Here is a 19,521-nt window from a genome sequence, read left to right as displayed (position 1 = left end):
CCATCATCAACATTTGTAGATCTTGTTGTAGTGTAATTATTACTCCTGTAGCACAAACTATTAACCACTATTAGCACAACAACTTGGGTACTTGACGTGACTGGACCCCTAACCAGCGCCTGTGCAGCGGCACTGGAGCTAGCCAGGACGTGTTTCTGTGTACTGGGGCAAAGACAAGTTACCTGGTTGCCTTGGGGCCCACAGGTCCATTTAGGGAAAAAAAAAAAATCAAAAATATTCCTGGAAAGGGCAGGAGGGCAGGAGAACTTGAGATGGGTCTTGAAAGGTATCTGAAGAAGCTGAAGTAGAGAGCTAACAAGGAGTACACTTGAAGAAATGTTACTCACCATAGTGATTAAGGATTAATTGAATCTGAGGGGTTTTTTGAAGCTGCTTTGCTAACAAAAAAGCATTTGGAAGTGATGCACTGGAAATACATTAAGGGCATTTAAAAAAAAATAAATTTAATTTAAAAGTTATTAAATGTTCATAGTCTGTGTTCATAACAAACCTTAATTGAACAAAGTGCTTGAACACGTGTAACTGGCTGAGTTCACATATATGAAAACATTTATATCACGCTACTGTTCTAGTTAAACATTTTTTATGAATCAGTGCCTTAATGCCTGTTTTGCATTAATGTATACAAAATGTACATATTAATAGCAAATCACAAAACTCACTAAACACAGTATCACAACAGTCTTTACTGAAAAGGTTCCTTTTAGAATAAGAGCACCATCTACTGGTACGTGTGCATAACTTTAATCTCCAAAGTATTTAAAGTTTTGCCTACAGGTTTTTTTTTAAATAAAAAGGCAAGCAAGTGTAAAGCTTTTACAAGTTACGTAAAACTAATCTGCATATATACAGAGCATTCATGAACTGGATGATCGACTGGTGGATTTTCATTGCCCAAATGTGCTTAGAGGCAAAAATAGAGCTGTTTTATCTTCCAAGATTTTCAGGTTAACTTTCATGGTTACCTTTTTCTTTTTAAACTAAGCCAGCCATTATTGGTCAGACTTAATGGTAGCTTCTGTAACCAGTAAGCATATTGGTTTAGAGTGACTGAAAAGCTGTTGTTCTGTGTTTTTTCCTGTTAATTGTAGATCTTAAAAGTCAAAGACGGCCTAATGCCCCAGGTTATTGCTGCCATGGATGAAGACTCTAAAATTACTCGACTGATGGCTTTACGTATTGTTGGTGTATTTTTAAAAGTCTGTGGGAGGCAGTTTGATGAAGAAAAATTTACCAGCGTTTACACAGGTAAGTGTAAAAGTTTAATTGTTTTACTCTTAAGTAAAGATCTCAGTGTTGAAGAATTACCGTTGTTTTTATCTGAAGTATCATAGTTACCTTAGCTTTTAAGCATGAAGAGCTTCATGCTGGAGCAGTGGGCGGATTCACTATAGAGCTTTAGGAGTCACTTTGGAAGTTGCCCACCTCACCTACGGAATCACTGCAGCTGGTAGCAGTGAAAGCACTAAGGGACTGGGTAGTAGCAAAACCTGCTGTATGTCACTGGCACCTGGCTTTAATGCCACGTAAAGAGCAAAAAGCCTTTGAGCAGTCTGAGATGTGAACAGGGGCAATTTTATTTAGACTCAGTTTTGCAGCTGTTCTTATTTTACTCCCATACTCTAATATTCTAATGCTATTTCTGCGTTCTCTTATCTAGTATTTTAACTATCTAGGTAGTTCTTCCCCAGGGTAATCTTATAGATATTAAGGAAATAAAAAAAGCACTGCACAAAATCGTACCATTAACAGCATCTTTGTATATGAGAGGCAGTTTAATGTCTTAATCCTGCAGAGACTAAGCATGGTCTTTAAGCAGTCTCATCAGTTTACGCGTATAAAGTACACATACACATCTTAGAAAATCAAGGTGTTAAATGCTTCAGCAGGCATTGCTGGGTGTGACTCCAACAGCGCTTGCCTCTTGCAAGGCCTTTCTGTAGCAGCTTTTTAGCTGCAGTATTTCATTGCACGGAGGTGGTGTATCGCAGACCAGTGAACATCCTTTGGGAATGCCCTCGCTCCCAGTTGAGCAGAACTGAGCAGCATTCCCAGCGTTATTATGCATTAGACCACTAGATGGAACTTCACTCAATATTACGGCCTTTGCAAGGCTTGCCAGTAGTTTATCTGCATTGCTTCCTAGTTTAGACTATATGAAATAATGTTCTAACTATAGTGAAAGCAGAACAGTAATGCATTATATAAATGGCAGTCACATTGTTCTCCTTGCTGTGTTTGAGGGCCAAGAGCAAGCCATTTCATTGTACCATAAATAGGCCTGAATAGGCAGTGGGTTGGGCTCTTTATTTAATAAAAAAAGGGGGGGGGGGGAACCAGGGAGAGAAAAAAAAACCTAACCTAGAGCGCTGTAATGTCAAATAGAGCTATTTTCTGTAATGCTTCTTAGGATGATGTTTAAATGCTAAACAATGGATCAGGAGCAGTACAGTCTCTGCTATGCGACAGGATTTACGTTCTCAGAGATACACACAAATAAACCAGACTTTCCCCAGCTCAGCATCTTAATGGCTGATACTTTTTCTTCCATGGCACAGTAGAAGTCTAACAACAAACATTTTTACTTTGGAGAAATACACGATCCGACAGTTATCAAAGTATATCTTTGCATCTTGCATATTCAAATAGTCTGCAATGCAGTAATATTTGATAGAAATACTGTGCTTTATAGAGCATAGAAATATTTAAGCTATGTACCTCAGTAATGCATTAACAGACATTCATAGTATCATGTTAGAAAGTACTAGAGATTGTTCAACTAATCTAAATGATTTTGTACATTTCTTTCAATGTTTTTGACAACATAACAATCCAATAACAACGCAGGGCGTGCTTTTTAGGAACAATGTATGCCATGTATTCACAATGTTCCAATGACAGAAATACATCATAAATTCAACAATCATTTCAACAATGACAAAAATACATTTGTTTTTTCAAATGCAAAAGATAACGTTGCTGTTCTCACAGTGCTGTTTGGTTATTTATATGCTCCTTTTTCAGAAGTTCTAAAGCGTCTGGATGATGCTTCGTGTGATGTACGACTGGCAGCTGCTCACACCTTAACTAACTGGTTTAAATGCTTAAAGGACAGTGATGTGAAATCTGCAATGGAAAGTCATATTGAGTTTCTGTACCAAGAACTGTTGATACATCTCGATGACCCAGATCAAAACACCCAAAATGCAGTCCTAGGTAAGACTTTCAGTTGTACGTATTTTTAACGATGCTTTTTAAATCATGTTTCAAGTGTTATGTGAAAGTAGCACGTGCAAGTAGAGACTAATCCTGACAGGCTAGGAGCTTTCCTTTGGGTTTCAGTGGGTGTGAGCTCAGACCTTCTGCCTGTGCGCAGCGTATGATGTTTTATCTGGCTTTCACCAGAAGGGGAATATCCGTGGATCTGATGCATCACAAGACTTTATAGATGGTGAACAGGTTATGGAGCATAGACACTAACCACTGCAGGATGTAACTGTATCCTAGTGTGCTTGATGGATTCTTTGGGATTTATGAATGTATCAGTCTGTGTTCAAGCATGTAAATGTCACAGTACAGACCTCAGCAAATGAGGGAGGTATCGGGTTGTCATGACTGCACAACGTGTAGAACAACTTCCAGGTTAGGTTTTGGTTACTTTGAGGGAACATAAATAGTGAAATGCAGAGTGGCTAATGATTTAAAAAACATTACTTTTGTTTTACAGAAGTTTTAAAAGAAGGAAGCGTTTTATATCCAGAACTGCTCGTGAGAGAAATTGAAGGGGCTGTACGTAAGCATCAAACACCAGTGTATTGTAATAAACTGCTACATCACATTCAGTCAGCCAAAGAATCAGCTTTATGAATCAGTGCTGAAATTTTTTAGTGAACTGTATGTGAAATCTGTATTATCTGGATTACTTTCATCTTTTCATTTGCTTAAGAAAAGCTGAGTAATAAATTTATTGGTTTTTCTTTGTCAGTTCCCTATTAGCTCATTTAAAGTCAAATTGGCACAATTCTACGTTCTTTGCTGTTTGAACTGTTGTTTGTATTTGCTAGCAATAAAACTGTCTTAATTCACTTTGCATTGGAAGTTTTTCAGATACAAGGTTTAAAGGAGGAGTGTTTTTCAGGAATTTGACACTGCAATTGAGAAAGATTATTTAACAAATGTAATAGTCTAATGTCAAAGTTACTAATGTAATTCACTGAGGACTCAGTCTTTCAAGGAACATTTCAAACTGTGGATGAAATCAGACTTTGTAGAGTCGGTCTGTGAGGATCAGTTTTATCAGGACAAAACCCCAGCCAAACTCCTCTTGCATAAAGCAGCAAAGATTTTATAATGTTTCAAGTACTCATTATGCTGGTACAATAAGGAGCGTATTCTGAGTCGGTGTTACTAAAGGAATAGTTTTTATTGTCACTGCATTACATTTGATGACTAAGAATAAAAGACTTTTTTAAATTAAGGTTTACACATGGGAGGAAATATGTTTTGTCATTTAGATTAACAGTATTTATATTTTTGTATTAAATATACCGCATCTGCAGTTTTTATATGTACGCCATTGTGCCTTGGAAAGCAAGAAATGTTTGTTTGCATATTTGAAATGAAATTCTGCAACATTAGGTTAAAGCTTGATTTATTTTGTAGAAGACTTGTGGTTTTAGTGTTGTCTTATTCTCAGCTGTGTAATAAAGTGAGCTGCTAGATTCTCGTCTACATCATTGTGGGGTAGTGTGCTATTTATTGTACACACAGATCATGGAAAATCAGGATCCTGATTTTTTTTTTTTTTTTAATTCTCTGTATAACAGACAAAAAGTGCTCTTCGGCTTTGGCTTCATATCAAGTCTAAAACCAGAAAAATAGGCTCAGTAGGGTTTGGTAATACTCCTTTGCTGTAGGAAGTCCTTGTGTTTGTTTATCCTTCTGAGTTAACTTCACCTTTTCAGATTTGTGACATAATTGTTAACCCAACCATGATCGCTTTGCAGCAATATCTACTTGCATTCTCAAAGAAACATTTGAGAGAGATTAGCTAGACAAGACTTACTCCGAGCTTAAAAGCAAAGTCATGCAAACTCATGGCTACTTCTACACAATATGTTAGCTTGCTTTGAAAATTCAGCCAAAAAGGGACAATAATACTAACGATGCAGAATAATTGAGTAGTTTCTTATGGATCCAAAAGCTATTTTGCATTCCTGTAGAACAGGATACTCATTTTAGATCATATGTACTGTCTTAAAGTTGACTTTCTTTTCATGAAAAGCCAAAATTAGAACCGTTCCTGTATTGAGCAGCCTTTTAGTTTACTAAAAACTATTTAACTCACTATACCTGGAGGGTCAGCTGAAATTCTTAAAGGGGAAATGTGAGTAAAATAAAAATCCCTAGAAGACAGTAAATGGAGTGGAGAGGTGGTGGAGTCTCCAGCCTTGGAGATAGTCAAAACTTGATTTACCACAGCCCTGGGAAACCTGTTCTACCTGACTGTGCTTGGGCAGGGATTTGGACTGCATGATCTAGAGAGGCTTCTTCCAGCTTCAGCTGTTCTGTGATTCCATGACATTGTTTCCTTAGTCTAACTGATTAATAAAAAGCCAATTTAATTAGACTGGAAACAGACTACATAACTATCCTAGTTGACCCCATCGAGTTTTCATTCAACTGTTGGTTTCAACAAGTCTGTTCTCAAAAAGAATTGTTTCAAAGTGTTGCAAAGCAGCAGGTTCTTCCAACACAACCTAAAGTTTTGCTTCAGCACTAAGAACCAGTTCTTATTGTAAAGTTCCCTTGAAAGTCCACCAAATAAATCCTACTTAACATTACTACAGGCACAATTTTATTTGCTTCCTATGTTGGCAAAATTTAGATTCTTTTACTTTACCACTAATTGTGGCCTCGTGATAGCTGCATTACAAATGTTGTACAGGTGCTTTTAATTATTCTTCTGATCAAAAGAAGAGATATTTGAAAACCCAACTTCAAATGTAGGATTAGAGGAAAGAACCTTCTTAGGGGAAGTGAAATCTAGTGAAAGTATTTAAAAATGTTCTAAACCTGGTACAGAAGTAGTAAGAGCTGAAGTATTCATCAAGCTTGATATCTCCAGCAGGCTGGGAAAATTTTTTTCTGCATAGGTTGAGCAATTTTGTTATCTTCCAGAGCAGTCTGCTGTGGGATGCCTCCCAAAGAGAAATCTCCGCATCGTCCAACAAACCAGCTTTTTTCTTGAGAGCCAGGAGAGCTTTTTGAATTGAATATTCTAATAGTCCTTCTAGAGACGTGTTAAAGAGCAAGCTGATCTTGTTCACAAATGTATGACAAACTAGATTATGTGCCACTACGTCCTTTTATTAGAAAGTGTTCTCGACAGGAATTCAGCAATGCGCTGACCCTGCTTATAGTTTACCATAGTTCAATTCATATAACCCAAATTTCTCCAATCCAGTTATGAGGAAGTACTATAACTGAGTCTTCTGTGGATGGTATTTGAGCCTGCATTTTAAAGTTATGTTCTTTGAGGCTCAACTTTCTCAGCTTCAACCATTAACTGCATCAGTAGGAACACGACTTAAATGTACAATTTTTTTTCTTTTTTGCTAGCTCAGCTATTACATGTACTAGATTTTATTTGCATTCATTGCCTAATGTTACTAAGATCATATTCATTACATAACTTTTTAAAGCCGGGACAATTTTTTTGGGGGCCACGCAGTTATCTCAAAATTTCAGACTCTTTAGATAAGCAGGCTTTAGCCCTGCCCTTCCTGTGACAAACAGATGTGCTTCTGTCTTCGTCCTTGTCAGCTACAAGACCTGTTGTGGAGGATCCGGGGACTTGGATTCTCAGCAAAAGAAAGGTTTTGGTAAGTGAATATCTAACTGAATATAGAATTTGTTGACTACCTTAAATAGAATCTATTAATTAGACATTGAGAGGGTACTGTCAAACGAGGCGCCTAGACTTTGAAAGTCTACATCAGAGAGCATTTCTAGGAGAGATGGGAGGTTAAGTATGTTCCCAGATCCATCCACTTCTCGTCCATGCAGGTCCTTACAGGCAGTCCAGATTTCCTCAGAAATGCTTTAGGCAGATTGCAGATCGCCTGTCTGCAGGTTTCTGGCAGTGCATCTGAGCCCGCGGTAAAGATGCACTGATGTACTTTGTTTGCGTACGCAGTGTGCTCCCCAGAGACTAACTGCTAGTTATGACCGGAAAGTTATTATAAACTATAATAACCCATCAGAACTTGAAGCCTAATCTCATCTCTCCATATAGAACTTCAGTTATTATAGTATAATATCTGTCTAGTTGTAAGTGGAAATAACCAGAAATAACTAGTATAGTATAGTACAGTTTTACTATACTATAGTATTATAGTATCATGTAACCATAACAGTTACGTTATTAAACTGTTTTATTTATTATTTACTGTATTTAAATTATTATACTATAATAGCTACAGTTCTCTATATGCATATTAATTTAGAGTTCCGGTGGGTTATTGCGTAGGGTTTATCTCACTTGGGGGAAGTCCCTTGTCTGCACAATGCAAACACACGAGCATTGCCCCAGACCTACAGGACCGTCTTGGCCTGTGGAATTCAGCCGCCGCTTTCAGAGGAGCCAAGTTTCTGTTTCATTTGAAGAATCTGTGTTGTGATCACCGCATGGGAAGGTGAGCAACTCTTGGCTAGAAGAGTGGATCATGGTGGGTATGTAATGGACTGCTCCGTGCCTCAGCCCTTTCATGTGAAGCTCTGACCACATTTTAAAAAGAAAGAAAAATAAAGCAAAAAAACCCCATATCTTCATTATTAGACAGCTGAAGGATCAACAAAAATTAACAGTTAACAGGCTTGTGTCCATTTACTGAGATCAGTCCCCCAAGGAAGCTCACGAACAGCAGTAACGGAGATGAGGCAGCAGATGAGAGCTGTGAGGAGAACGGCTGCTCCGTCAGCCTGCCTTGTATGTAATCGGCTTTTCTTGTTAATGTCTGAAATCCCCTGTAAGTCAGGACGATGGCAGGATCTAGTGGCAAAATGGAATTGAAGTACTTTACAGCTCTCATTTAACTGATAACCTAATTGTTCTCTATGGAGCGCCCGATGCCTTTGGCTGACAGCAATGATGGTGTAGAGGAAGGGCCCTGATGAGCATAACCATAAAGTGTGATGCAGATGGTGAGAAACTTTTTCTTTAATGAGCAAGAAATCATTTTTCCAGGTATTTTACACAATTTTCATACTCATGCATATATATGATTATCTCCGCTTGGACATAAGGTTACTGCACTTCCTCACACCAAGGAACAAACCCACAGCATCCCCCTTGCCTGGCACACCCCTGCCACGTGCTGCCACAGCACCCCAACCCTAGCATCCCTCCCCAGGCTGCTGCTGTGCTCCCTGTGACTCATTTCAGTGCTTCCCCAAGCCCACCACCTCCAGATGCTGAAGTAGGGATCTGGTCCCCTCACGGACCCATCACAGTGACGCAGTGCCGTCACTGGCCTGTGCTCAGCAATCCCCCAGCCCTGCACAGTGCCTCCTGGCACCCCTGCATCGGCGATGTACGTACCCATGGCATGCTGGCCCTCCGTAGCCATGGGAAGAGCAGCATTTCACCCTTTCCAACCTTCACAGTGGCATGCCCTGCCCAGTACCCAGTATTACCAGTCAGAAACACTTTGCCATACTGGTTTCTGTCACATTCAGTCTGTACCTCCACTTGCTGTGGGGACCTGTGCCTTTTGATAGCAAGGACCAGAATGCAGAGCAGAACAGGTTTGCTGGGTGTGAGTGCAGGAGTGTTATGGCAATGGGAGTGGGAGGGGAGCAATAATGTGGGAAACATGCTGGGGTGGGAAGGGAAGAAGAGGTAGGACTAGAGAAATGTGGACCTTGGGTTGGTTTGGCCTTGTATTGCAGTTTCCCTGTGTCCAGTGTTGGTTAAGAAAGCTTTTTTCCCCTAAATTCCTAACTGCCCTCTACAGTGTTAAAACGGAAACAATTTTAATAAAATCAATTTTTATTCTTACTGAACGTTTTTCTACAGACTTCAGCTTAGCCAATAAAATCAAGTGAGCCCGCTTTATGTTCAGAGCTCGTTGGGCGCTGAAAAACTTTGAACTTTTGTTTGCCTCAGAGCGCTTTCTTCTGAAGCGTGGAAAAATTAACTCCCTATATGCACCAGCTTCTTTTAACAAAACAGGGACATGCAACCAAGTTTCCCTTAAATCCTAGAGGCCAAAGGTTCTATTGCTCCTTGTAGCTGAGGAGCGGAGGGAAGGCTGAATCTAAGCCACCCTCCTCCAGCCTCTTGGCCTGGGCCTGATGGAAAAACAACTGTTCAGGACACTTCAGAGTAGCCTGGGGAGCTGGAGCAGTGCCAGGGAGAGAGACATGCCTTGTCGTGCCGCACGGAGCGCAGCCAGCCCTGGCCAGGCTCCAGGGGAACAGGGGGAGAAACATCCCCAGGAGGGCCTGGCCTCACACCACCAAAGAAATTCAGGGAGATTGAAAGTAAGAAGTGATTTTGCCCTGACGATCTTAAGCCCTGAAACACTGTCTGCTCTAAAGACAAGAAAGCAGGTGGGGAGTAAGTACAGAAAAGGGAAGGGGTGGTCAGAAAAGCGAGGTGATTTACCCTTCTGCACAGCTGGGCGAGGGGTGCAGGTCTCCCCTGCGGGAGGCTTCCAGGTGTGACTGGTGTCAGCTCAGCTTTGGCTGCAGCATCTTGGGGCTTGCGCGGAGCTGGAGCCAAGCTCCTAAAGTAAACAGTAATTGCCTAAAATCAGTGCTACAGAGACGTCAGCTAATGTCTTAAGTTAGTGTCTTTATTTTGCTGCTTTTTCCGTTTAAGGATTGGCTGATTTTACCCATTTTGAACACGAACAAGTACACAAGAGTCTATTTATTTGATAATTACGTATTACCCACTTTTTCCCAGCAAGTGGAGGCATTTCTCCAGCATGCATGGGGAAATCACAACTTTCGGCCTGATCACCCTTTCCCAAGTGACACATTCCCTACCCTCTGTTTACCGCCATTTGCCCCGTCCCCGCTGCCCATGAGGAAACCTCTGGGCTGGGGGGCTGGAGGTGTAACGAAACGCGACTCCAGTCACAGGTTTCAGACTGAGGGCCTACGTCCCCCAAATACTCGGCCACCGGAGCCAGCTCCAGGCCACAAGGGCGCCGCTGACAGGGGCCGGCGGCCCCTCATCCCTGCGGGGCTGGGGCGCACCACCCGCCGGGCCCGCCCGCGGCGCCTGAGGGGAGGGCGGCGGGAGAAAGGGGGAGACGGCCCGGGACGGGCACGGCGGGGGCGCAGCCATGGCGGGAAGACAGTCCGCGCGGTCGCCAGCGAAGCGGGGGGCGGCGCCCCGCAGGCCCCAGCCCCGCGGCAGGGCGGGGCAGCGCCGGGCGGGGCGGGGCGCGGCTCCCGGCGGCCTCGGCACGGTGGGCGGGGCCAGAACAATCTCAGCCGCCGCCGCCGCACGGGCCCAGCGTTGCCCCCGCTGCACCGGTGTCAAGGTAACCGCAGCCGCTAGCAGCGGCAGCCTCGGCCTCGCCTGCGCGTCGCCCGCCGCCACCTGTTCGGGGCAGCGTTCCCTTCCCCGCCGCCGCGCCGGGGGTCTCCGCCGCCCCTCAGCGCTCGGGCCGCGTTTCCCCGCCGTTCCTCAGGGTCGGGCGGCGGAGCCCTGGGGGCAGCGCGTCGCGGAGCGGGCTGGGGCGGCGGGCTCAGCGCTGAACCTCTCCTCAGGGCCCGAAGCTGCTGGGATCGGCGCTGTGGAGCTGGGAGGAGAGCCACAGACCGCCGCCGCGGCTGCCTGCCCGCTCGGCCGCCCCCCGGCCTGGCGCTCGGAGCCTTTCCTTGCCAGAAGCGAGTACAGCCTGCGGCTTCCCGCCCCGAGCAGGGAAGAGCCCGTAAGCGTGCCGTGGTGCCTGCCCTCGCTGCAGCTGCTGCCCTCGAGTGCAAAGGTAACGTCCTATAACGGCTGTTGCGGGCTGGTGCTGGGTCCTGCCAAACCCATCCTCGCTGTCCCCTCGGCTGTCCCCTCAGGGCAGCCGGTGGCAGTGAACTGCTGCGGGGAGGGGTTGTTCCGCAGGCTTTCACTGTCAGAGGGTTTGGCATCGGTCACTTCAGCGAGCAGCCGCTTGTGGGTTTACTGCAAAATACGTCGCTTGGTGTTGCGCTTAGCCATAGAGCGGTGTTTGTGATGTTACAACAGCGTTTAGTTGCTCCTCAGTAACCACAGGGGTAGGAGGGTCAGAAGTGTGAAACTGTTTGGAGGCAGAACCTTGCTTCTGGCTGTATGGGTAGGTTTTATGCCTGCTGGATAGAAAAGGTGTTCAGTTTGCCTTGTTTTATGTTTGTTTGTTTATTAATAAAGAGGCATTGTTCATAACATCTTATAGGAAGGGGAAATCTTAACTAGCAAATTCCAGGTTCCACCTTTCTGAAGGCAACCCCCCTGTCCCACCATCTGGTTTTAAGTTTAACGTTGCGCAAAAAGGAAGTGAAATCTTTGCTCGTTTTGTAAAAATTTTCTCTCTCAGTGCTCTGCAACTGACTGTTACGAGCTAATGCTTCTGCTGAATCTCGAAGTTAATCTTCATGTCCAGTTCCTGCTCCCACCTACGGGGGTGTACTGCTGTCTGCTGATTTTCATAATATTGTGGAAGTGAATCGCAGGCTCCTTCCTCACTTCCTTTCCTTTTTCCCTGTGTGGAGGCTTTGATCGACAAGCTTACTAGGGCTTTGACATTGATATATTGGTAAATCTGGCACGTATGTGTATAGGTGTACCCCGAAATCTGCGGTGAGTGGTGAGCCGGAGGCAGTAGGGGGCTGTAAGAGGGGTAGGAGACGGTTAGGGGGCAGGCGCGGGGCTGGCGGCGTGTTGTCAGGCAGGTAGCGGTGGGGTAGCTTCATCGTCAAGGCGACCCTTCGGTAGCGTATCCAAATGCCCATTTTGAGCTGCCGGTGGTCCCGCAGAGCCCGGCCCGGCGGCGGAGGCAGCGCCCCCCCTCCCCCCTCCGCGGGTAACGCCCGGGGGCTGCCTGCGGCGGCGCGGCCGGTGGATTCAAACCCTGCGCGGCACCGGAGGTTGGGCCGGATCCCCCGGATCCTGCGGGCTTTGTTGGGGCCGGGAAGCCATTTTGGGATCCCGCGGTGTGGCATGGCACTGCACGGCCTGCCCGCCGGGGAGCGCGGCCTGAGCCCGGGCCTCCATCGCGGCGCCCGCGGCGGTGCTGGGTGCCGGCCGCCCCCCGTGCCGCTCCGGCGGGCCGGAGGCTGCGGGGCTACCCGGGCCCGCGGCGGCTGGTGGCGGGGCCCGCGGCGCGGCGCCTCCGAGGGCAGCGGCCTGGCCCGGCTGGTGCGGCGGGCGCGGGCCGGGCCGCCCCCGGCCGTCGCGGTACCGGGGCCGTGGCCGTGCGGGGCCGCAGGTGCCGTGTGCGCGGGCAGGCTGCGGTACGGCTGGGCGCTGGAGCCTGCCCCTATGCAGGGCGGCTGGAGGGGTGCTGAGCGCCAGCGTGCGGAATTGCTGCTTTGTGAAGACCCTCCGGTTTTGTTAGTGCCTCACAGATTATCGCCTGTGTTTGGGGGGTCTTTGCCTGTGTTTGGGGGGGTCTTTGCCTTAACGCTCGATGGTAACATCTGGTTTGAAATGGGGAATGCTGTTGCTTGGGGTTTTCTTGTGTGTTTGGTCTTGTGGTTTTTGTCTGTTGGTGGTTGTTGTTGTTTTAAAGGAATACCGATGTTCTAACAACGCGTGTTTTAATGAAATGTTGATTTTAGCTTGGAGCTCTTTGCCCTTCAGCCTGTTTAAACTAGTAGTTAATTGGGTACGTGGAAACATTCTTCATAGAGTATATTTACTTAGGAATTCGCCTTTCTTTTCTACCAAAAAGAGTAATTTTATAGGTTATTCTGGATAGTAGTAGAAAACAAACATTGAAATTACAAGTAAACAATGGCTTGCTCTCAGAAACTGATAGGGTTGCATACCCTGGGTTCATTGTTATTAATAATTTGCCCAAAAGTCCGCTTAGCTTCTTGCGGCGTTGGTATGTTAAATCATAATGACTTAAACTTTGCTTGCTTTAAAAGGTAAGGATAGAATAGGTTCTACTTGAAGTAGTACTACCAGTAATCTCGCTAAGACTTTACATGTATAATTTTTTTTACCCCTAGTAACATAAAGGATAAGACATGCAGTTTTTGTCAGAAAGGGTTTGTGAGGAAATGTCTAGGTAGTATGTTTGTGAAAGTCTACTTACATTCCCCAAAATACACATGTGGGGGTTCATCCCTGTCCTTGCAAGGTGCTTGTAGTGTATATACAGTGTGTATTTGGTGTTGCCTGCCCCCATGATGCTTCTGTGCTTAAAGGCCACTGTCAGAGCATCTTGTCACCTGCAAAGCCAGGAAGTGTGCTGCCAGCCCTGCTAGGGTTTCAGTGAGGCTGGCTGATTCTGGAAGTGATTTTCAGATAAACAGGCTTAAGAGGTAGTGGTGCAGCCTCACGTCACTGGGATGCTTCATAGCCCCCATCTTCTGGAGGCAGCCGAGGGGCTTTGTGCAAAGGTAAATTCTGCAGCACTGATTATAGGAGGCCCTGTGCTTCCTTGTCTTCCGATAAGTCAGAATCGGTGTCTCCTCCGGCCCTCCTACTCTGCTGATGTATTGGAACACCGATTCAGTTGAATTGCAAGGGAGAGATGGTAGGTGAGATGATTGTTGTCTGCCTCACCCAAAAAGCAAATAATCTTGCTGTCTCCTCTGCAGGAATGTGGAAGTTAGCTTGTAAGTCGAGGCACATCTAGCATCCATCTGCATTCTTGCTGAAATGTGTGCTTCTCCTTAATTTACCTTTAGGTTGTCTTCTAAACATATTCTTGTTACTTGGGTGTTTTTATGTAACTACATGCTTAGTTCTTTCCCTATACGTCCCTTAGTACTGAAAGACAGATATTTACAGGCTTCTGAAGAAGGAAAAAAGGCTACTTAAAGTTTGGGCACAATAATGCTTGCAACAAAGCTGATACTAAAAACCCTACATGAATCTAAGTCCAGAAGATCTGTGGTACCTGCATCAGAAATCTACTGGGTACCCAGTCATCTTTAAACTGGAACTAAGTAGTGCATCTATCTCTCAGGTTCTCTGCCAAGTTTTGTGGCTTTCAATTTCAAAAATATTTTATTAATATGTCTGTCTCGCTTCCAGTTTTATATGGAAGCTTCATAAACAAGAAGGATTAATACATGAAAGGTGGAGTGCTGTTATGTTTAACATTAACATATGAGTGAACAGATTAGAGGCAGTTACTGTCTTCCACCCACCCTGGTCTGTTCTCTAGTTTAAGCTTCTGCTGTAATGAGTATGTAGAATATTTCTAAAGAAATTGAGTTGATTGCTTGTTTTGTGGGGCTTTTTTTGAAGAGATGCATAACTAAAGCTGTTGAACTAGTAGTCAGATTTAAAAAAATACGCAGTTTTGTAGTAAACTTTAAATACATGTTTTTTAAAGTTGTGGTGGTTATCTGTGAAGATTATTTTCAAGTTCTGTTTATGTCAGTTAAGCCTGTTTTGCTGCTTTTAAAAATTGAGTAAAGATTTTTCCCTTTGACTCTTACTTTGTCTTATGCTCTAAAGTTAATTAAATCAAGCCCCTGAATCTAAGAGTGGTTTCTAACTATGTTGTGCTTTAGATGGCAAACCTGTTATCTTTACTGGAGATCTTGGTGCTATGAAAGCCAGCTATTAATAGACCTACGCATAAATACCTTCAAGGTATTTTCGGTTAGCGGTGCCATTGTCAAATACATATTTTATCTAGTACTAACTTAATGATATATTTCAAACCTTATCCAATAAGAAACACGATCTAAATTCTAGCACTTGATTACTTCAGCAATCAAGTAAAGGAAGAAGTGGTGGAGAAGGCAAAAAGAACAGGAAAGAAACTGAGCCAGTGTGTTATTTTTCAAAGTCTGCCGTTGCTCTCCCCATATGGGTAGCAGAGGCAGAGAGGAGTCGGGTAGCTGCTGCAAGCTGACTCGCATAGCCTAGCTTTCCATGCGGGAAAATACTGCTGGGTGTCAAAAGTATTATATCAGCTACTCAGCTACCAGTTAAAAACTAGGTTTTCAACAGTGACGTGTGCTAAGCAGTCAAGATCAGCTCCAGTGGAAACTCAACAGAGTTTTCCCTAGGTTGTGGTTTCAAAATAATTCTATTGGGATGGATAAATCTAAACAGATCAACCTTAATCATAGTTTTGAATTTCAGTAGGCATATGTCTGAGAAAACACTTTTTTTAAAAAACAGCAAAACAGATATCAGGTTATAAAATCCTTCATTTTGTAATTTGCCATCTTTCCATTTTTGTTACAGGGGAATCTGTCCCCACTTCCAACGTTCTAGAATGAGCTCTTAATTGTTATAAACATATGGCAGCGGTTGTTATGTATTCTAACAGTATTTGCTGCTTATTGTAGCAAGAGAATTAGACCGTTTTGCTAATACTTCCGCACTACTGATTCAAGCTTCCTCTAAACAACAAATTCTATATACAAGCCAGTGAAGGCATTATGGCTTTGGGATAAGTGAAGTAAGTCTAGAGAAAGATCACTTAATGGAAATGCTTTCTCTAGAATATATATATAAAAAATGTGTAAATAACAGGAATGAGACCTTATTTTTCATTAACCCCACAAATGCATGAGAGGTGCTTGCGTTCAGAAAGCTGCTACAATGTTTAGGCCTGTAAGTTTTGATTTTTAGAAACAAGAAGGAAACTTCAGTAATAATGGAAATATCTTTCCATCTTATTGACCTAAGGATTTGGAGGCTACAGGTGGACTGGCTAAGAATATTTTAATGTTCCATATAGTAACAAATTTCTTTTTGAGCTGCTATTACCTGTACCTGTGACTTTGCTTTTTGTCTCTATTTCTTATGTACAAATGAAAAGTCTTTATTTCAGCATAGCCAAGTGCATCTCCAAAATGAGATACTTGATGTTTTGATTATAAGAATTGAAGTGTAGCTAGGGATATTTTTACCTTAATTTAGGCACGTCGTCACAGTTGTGTGGAATACCTTTTACTGCTGCTGAAACAGGAGCCGTGGATAATCTGAAAATAGCCAGGATTCTGATTTGCTAACCATGGACATCCAGGATAAACAAAGATTTGGCTACCACAAATAAGCTACTATGAAAGAGGGTTTTTTTTCTAAAAAAGCAGAACTTTTCTTGTGGCTAGTAAAACAGAGAAGACTTCAAGGTTTTCTGCAAGTATTTTGAACTTGGGACTCAAATGGTACATAATACCACAAGTAGTCACTCATGCAGCTCCGCAAGTTTCTTGGTATGACAGTATCAGGTTTTATTTTCTTCCTAAAGCTGTAACACCTTTCAAAGACCCCATGGAAATTTTTACAGGTGTTGGTTGGGTGGTTTCAGTTTGGCTGTTTCGGTTTTTTGGAAGCACATGGCACTCTGGAAAATGTACCTAATTCTAGCCATGCCACTCAGTTTGCAGTTGGCTCTTCTGCTAGCGTCAGTGTTTTTATTACAGGAATAAATTAACCAATACCAAATATTACAGCTCTAAGTGAAATGGAGGAAACTCCCTTACTGTGTAATGGATAGTATTCAGAGGTTGTAGAGTTAAGTGATTGAGAAAGCTTTTATCCTATAGTCCAAATTTCATCTCTGTTATGCTTTGCTGGGGCACAGAACAGCCTGTGCTTTGCTCAGTGGGCTTTCAAAGCAAAACTCATCGCGAAGAGATTCTCTGAAAGCAAGACTTTTTTTTTTTAAAAAAAAAATTTTTATGCTTAGTTTCTGGACGTGCTAGCCTAACTTAGTTCCTGTGGAAGTGCTGTAGTGTAGTTGTGGTAAGAGCTTGGCTCGTGTCACAGTAATGTTCCAGAGAACTCGGAAATTGCTGAAAATAGAGTATCATAAAGAAAGTTGAGGTCAGAAATACACTGAGCTTCATGCAGTAATGATAAGGGATATCTAGCACTAGCAGCAATACTGCTGACATACTGAGAGCTCCATGTTTCTGGTAACAGTACCTTTTTTATTTCAGTACTTCATAACACAGGCTGAACAATGCAAGGGCTCCTACATTGACTTTATGTAATTTTAAGTCGTTGCATTACTTTATTTTCACCTTTTACAGTATGATTTGAAACACTCAACATGGACTTTTCACGTCTACACATGTACACTCCTCCCCAATGTCTGCCAGAGAACACTGGCTATACATATGCACTCAGGTGAGAACTCTTTTCTTCTTGTAGAGAAACCGCATGTTCTCTGAATGTTCTTAATTCTGGAGAGTTTAGCTTTCATGGTAAGTAGACTTTGAAGAAGCATGCTTTTTACCTAGTCTGTTTTGAAAATAACTGCTGTGTCCTAAATGGAGGAAAGAATACATGTTGAACAGGACAATGACTAAGATAATGACTCAGTGTTTATTAGTTGCTATGAATAACTAGTCTCCGCCTAGTTACAATTGCTGTTTTATTTCTATAAATTCATCATCAAAATTCTTAGATGTTTTCTGGTTTGTCTTGTAACTTTTGTGCACTTGCTTTTGCGACTTGGCACCATTTTCACTTTAAAACACTGATTGGTACACACTCATCGCTACTAGTGCGGAACTTGGCTGGAAGTCACATATTAATTACTGCTTTTAGCAAAACTGCCTGTTATGTGACTGTAAAATCTGTATTCTAATGCACTTGTCTGTCTTGTATCTTTTTATTAAACTGACTATTATTAGACTGGTTCTGTTAAATCACTTTGGTTTTCTAAAAATTACTGTAATGTGCTTGCTGGTTTTTGTGTTATGTTTTAAAAATAAATGTTGTGATGCCCACTTGATGTTTTTTAGTCTTAATACAGCAGATTGTGGCTGCTGACTTAACAAGAGGAGAAGCTAGATAGATTAGTAAATGTATTTTGAAGCAGGTATAGATAGTGAGCCTGAGCTATCTGGTGTAGCTAATATTAAGTTAAAAAGACTAAAATTGTTTGTTAGGATGCAGTATGAGATTGCTTTTCTATTCTGTGTCTGTAAATTATTACTAAGTATTCAGTGTATACTAAAATGTAGTAATTGGTGTGGGGAATACTTGGCTTCTTGCCTATGAAACAGAAGTTTGCAAAAACTGTAGCGTTAAGAGATGGCTAACTTAATATTCTTGCTTTTGTGTACTCCAGAACTGTAGTGTTGACAGGTTGTCTTGGGGATTGTGGGAGGGTTTTTTTTGGCTATAGCCTGATGTCAGTAGTGTTGCAAAATGGGATTTGTTTTATGTTTTATCAACTAAATTGCAACTCTTCCCAAACTTTTAGAAAAACATCAGTAAAATGTTGGTTAAATACAAGTGGGTTGACTGAAATTTCAAGAAAAGGCATGCTGGACAACAAAAGATGATTTATGTGCCTTAAGTCAGCCAGCAGATTCACTACTATGTTACTATTTAGACAGCTCTACTACCTTTGAGATTGGTTGAAATATTTTAGCTCTCTTACAGAGGATAACTTCCCCACTGTGAGCAATGAAAGTATACTTTGTTTCTTCAGGTTGTTTCGATAGTGATTTTTAAGTCTCTGTGAGCATATCTTAACACAAGCTGTGAAATTGTAATCTAATTTGATTGCTTTTCCTTAGTTGTTTTATTTGTCTGAAATGCTACTAGTATGTTCTACTGTATAATCTTCTCCACAGCAACTAATCTTTCTTGCAGACAAGAGGGAATAAGTAGGTCTTAGTATTAACTTAAGAAATTAAGATTGATTTATTGATTTTCTTTTTTTTTTCTTATGTGTATTTCCAAGAGTTTTAGCAAAGTAAAGTTCAGTGGCTTGCTTAAACTAATCTGGGGTTAAACCCCTTCTGCTCTGGGTTTTCCTTTTTGCCTCCTATTTCGTTGGGTAAGAGCTCTGTTTCTCACTAAAGCGAACGAGAATACCACAGGAACAAAGATTAACCTGCCAGGAAAGGAAGATGCAGAATGATAAATCCTATTTGAAGCCTGGATCATAGTTCATTATGACTCTGGGTTTTGTGTAGAAGGCAGTTGGAGTGTTTGACTTCCTGTATAGACGAAGATTGTTGTTTTGCACAACTGAGAACTTGGGAAGAGGCCTTTGTGGAAAGGGAGACTTATGAGTCTTGAAGCTTTGTGGCCTCCTATTTTGCTGTGTTAAACTGTATTAGGTATAGATATTCAGGCATGGGTAGAGCTGCATAAGCTGAAGTTTAATAACTGACTTAATGAAGGCAAGTTTAGTTAAACTTGGTTGAAATTAACTTATTGTAATCCTTTCTTGTATAGAAAGGAGGGATTAGCAAGCACTTCCTTTAAAATTTCCTATTGAAAGATTCTGTGAAGCTCCAAATATTAAAATAATGGGGGAAAACTACTTGGTACACCACCTGCTT

General features: G+C 42.6%; 2 protein-coding genes across 11 annotated transcripts in view; both read left to right on the top strand.

The window, feature by feature from the left end:
• DNAAF5 (dynein axonemal assembly factor 5) overlaps positions 1–4,752 on the top strand; it is a 31,263-nt gene extending 26,511 nt beyond the window's left edge. For both annotated transcript variants that reach the window (XM_037382731.1, XM_037382730.1), the window contains exons 11-13: positions 1,113–1,269; positions 3,046–3,237; positions 3,749–4,752. In XM_037382731.1, the coding sequence (XP_037238628.1) occupies positions 1,113–1,269; positions 3,046–3,237; positions 3,749–3,888 (489 nt within the window). In that variant the 3' untranslated portion in view covers positions 3,889–4,752. The remainder of the gene's footprint in view (positions 1–1,112; positions 1,270–3,045; positions 3,238–3,748) is intronic.
• A 2,064-nt stretch (positions 4,753–6,816) lies between these two features.
• Positions 6,817–19,521, top strand: part of SUN1 (Sad1 and UNC84 domain containing 1) — a 33,167-nt gene continuing 20,462 nt past the window's right edge. Inside the window, exons 1-4 of one of the 9 annotated variants that reach the window (XM_037382913.1) lie at positions 6,825–6,905; positions 7,616–7,718; positions 10,810–11,027; positions 17,248–17,344. In XM_037382913.1, the coding sequence (XP_037238810.1) occupies positions 17,268–17,344 (77 nt within the window). In that variant the 5' untranslated portion in view covers positions 6,825–6,905; positions 7,616–7,718; positions 10,810–11,027; positions 17,248–17,267. Of the gene's footprint in view, positions 6,906–7,529; positions 7,719–10,471; positions 10,581–10,809; positions 11,028–11,411; positions 11,839–17,247; positions 17,345–19,521 lie in introns of those variants that run through there. The other 8 variants (XM_037382910.1, XM_037382911.1, XM_037382923.1 and 5 more) reach the window with 8 other exon arrangements.

This window comes from Falco rusticolus, chromosome 4 (assembly GCF_015220075.1).
Source record: "Falco rusticolus isolate bFalRus1 chromosome 4, bFalRus1.pri, whole genome shotgun sequence".
Lineage (NCBI taxonomy): Eukaryota > Metazoa > Chordata > Aves > Falconiformes > Falconidae > Falco > Falco rusticolus.
The sequence above is the reverse complement of the archived record's forward strand: the minus strand, read 5'-3'. Positions and strand labels throughout refer to the sequence as shown.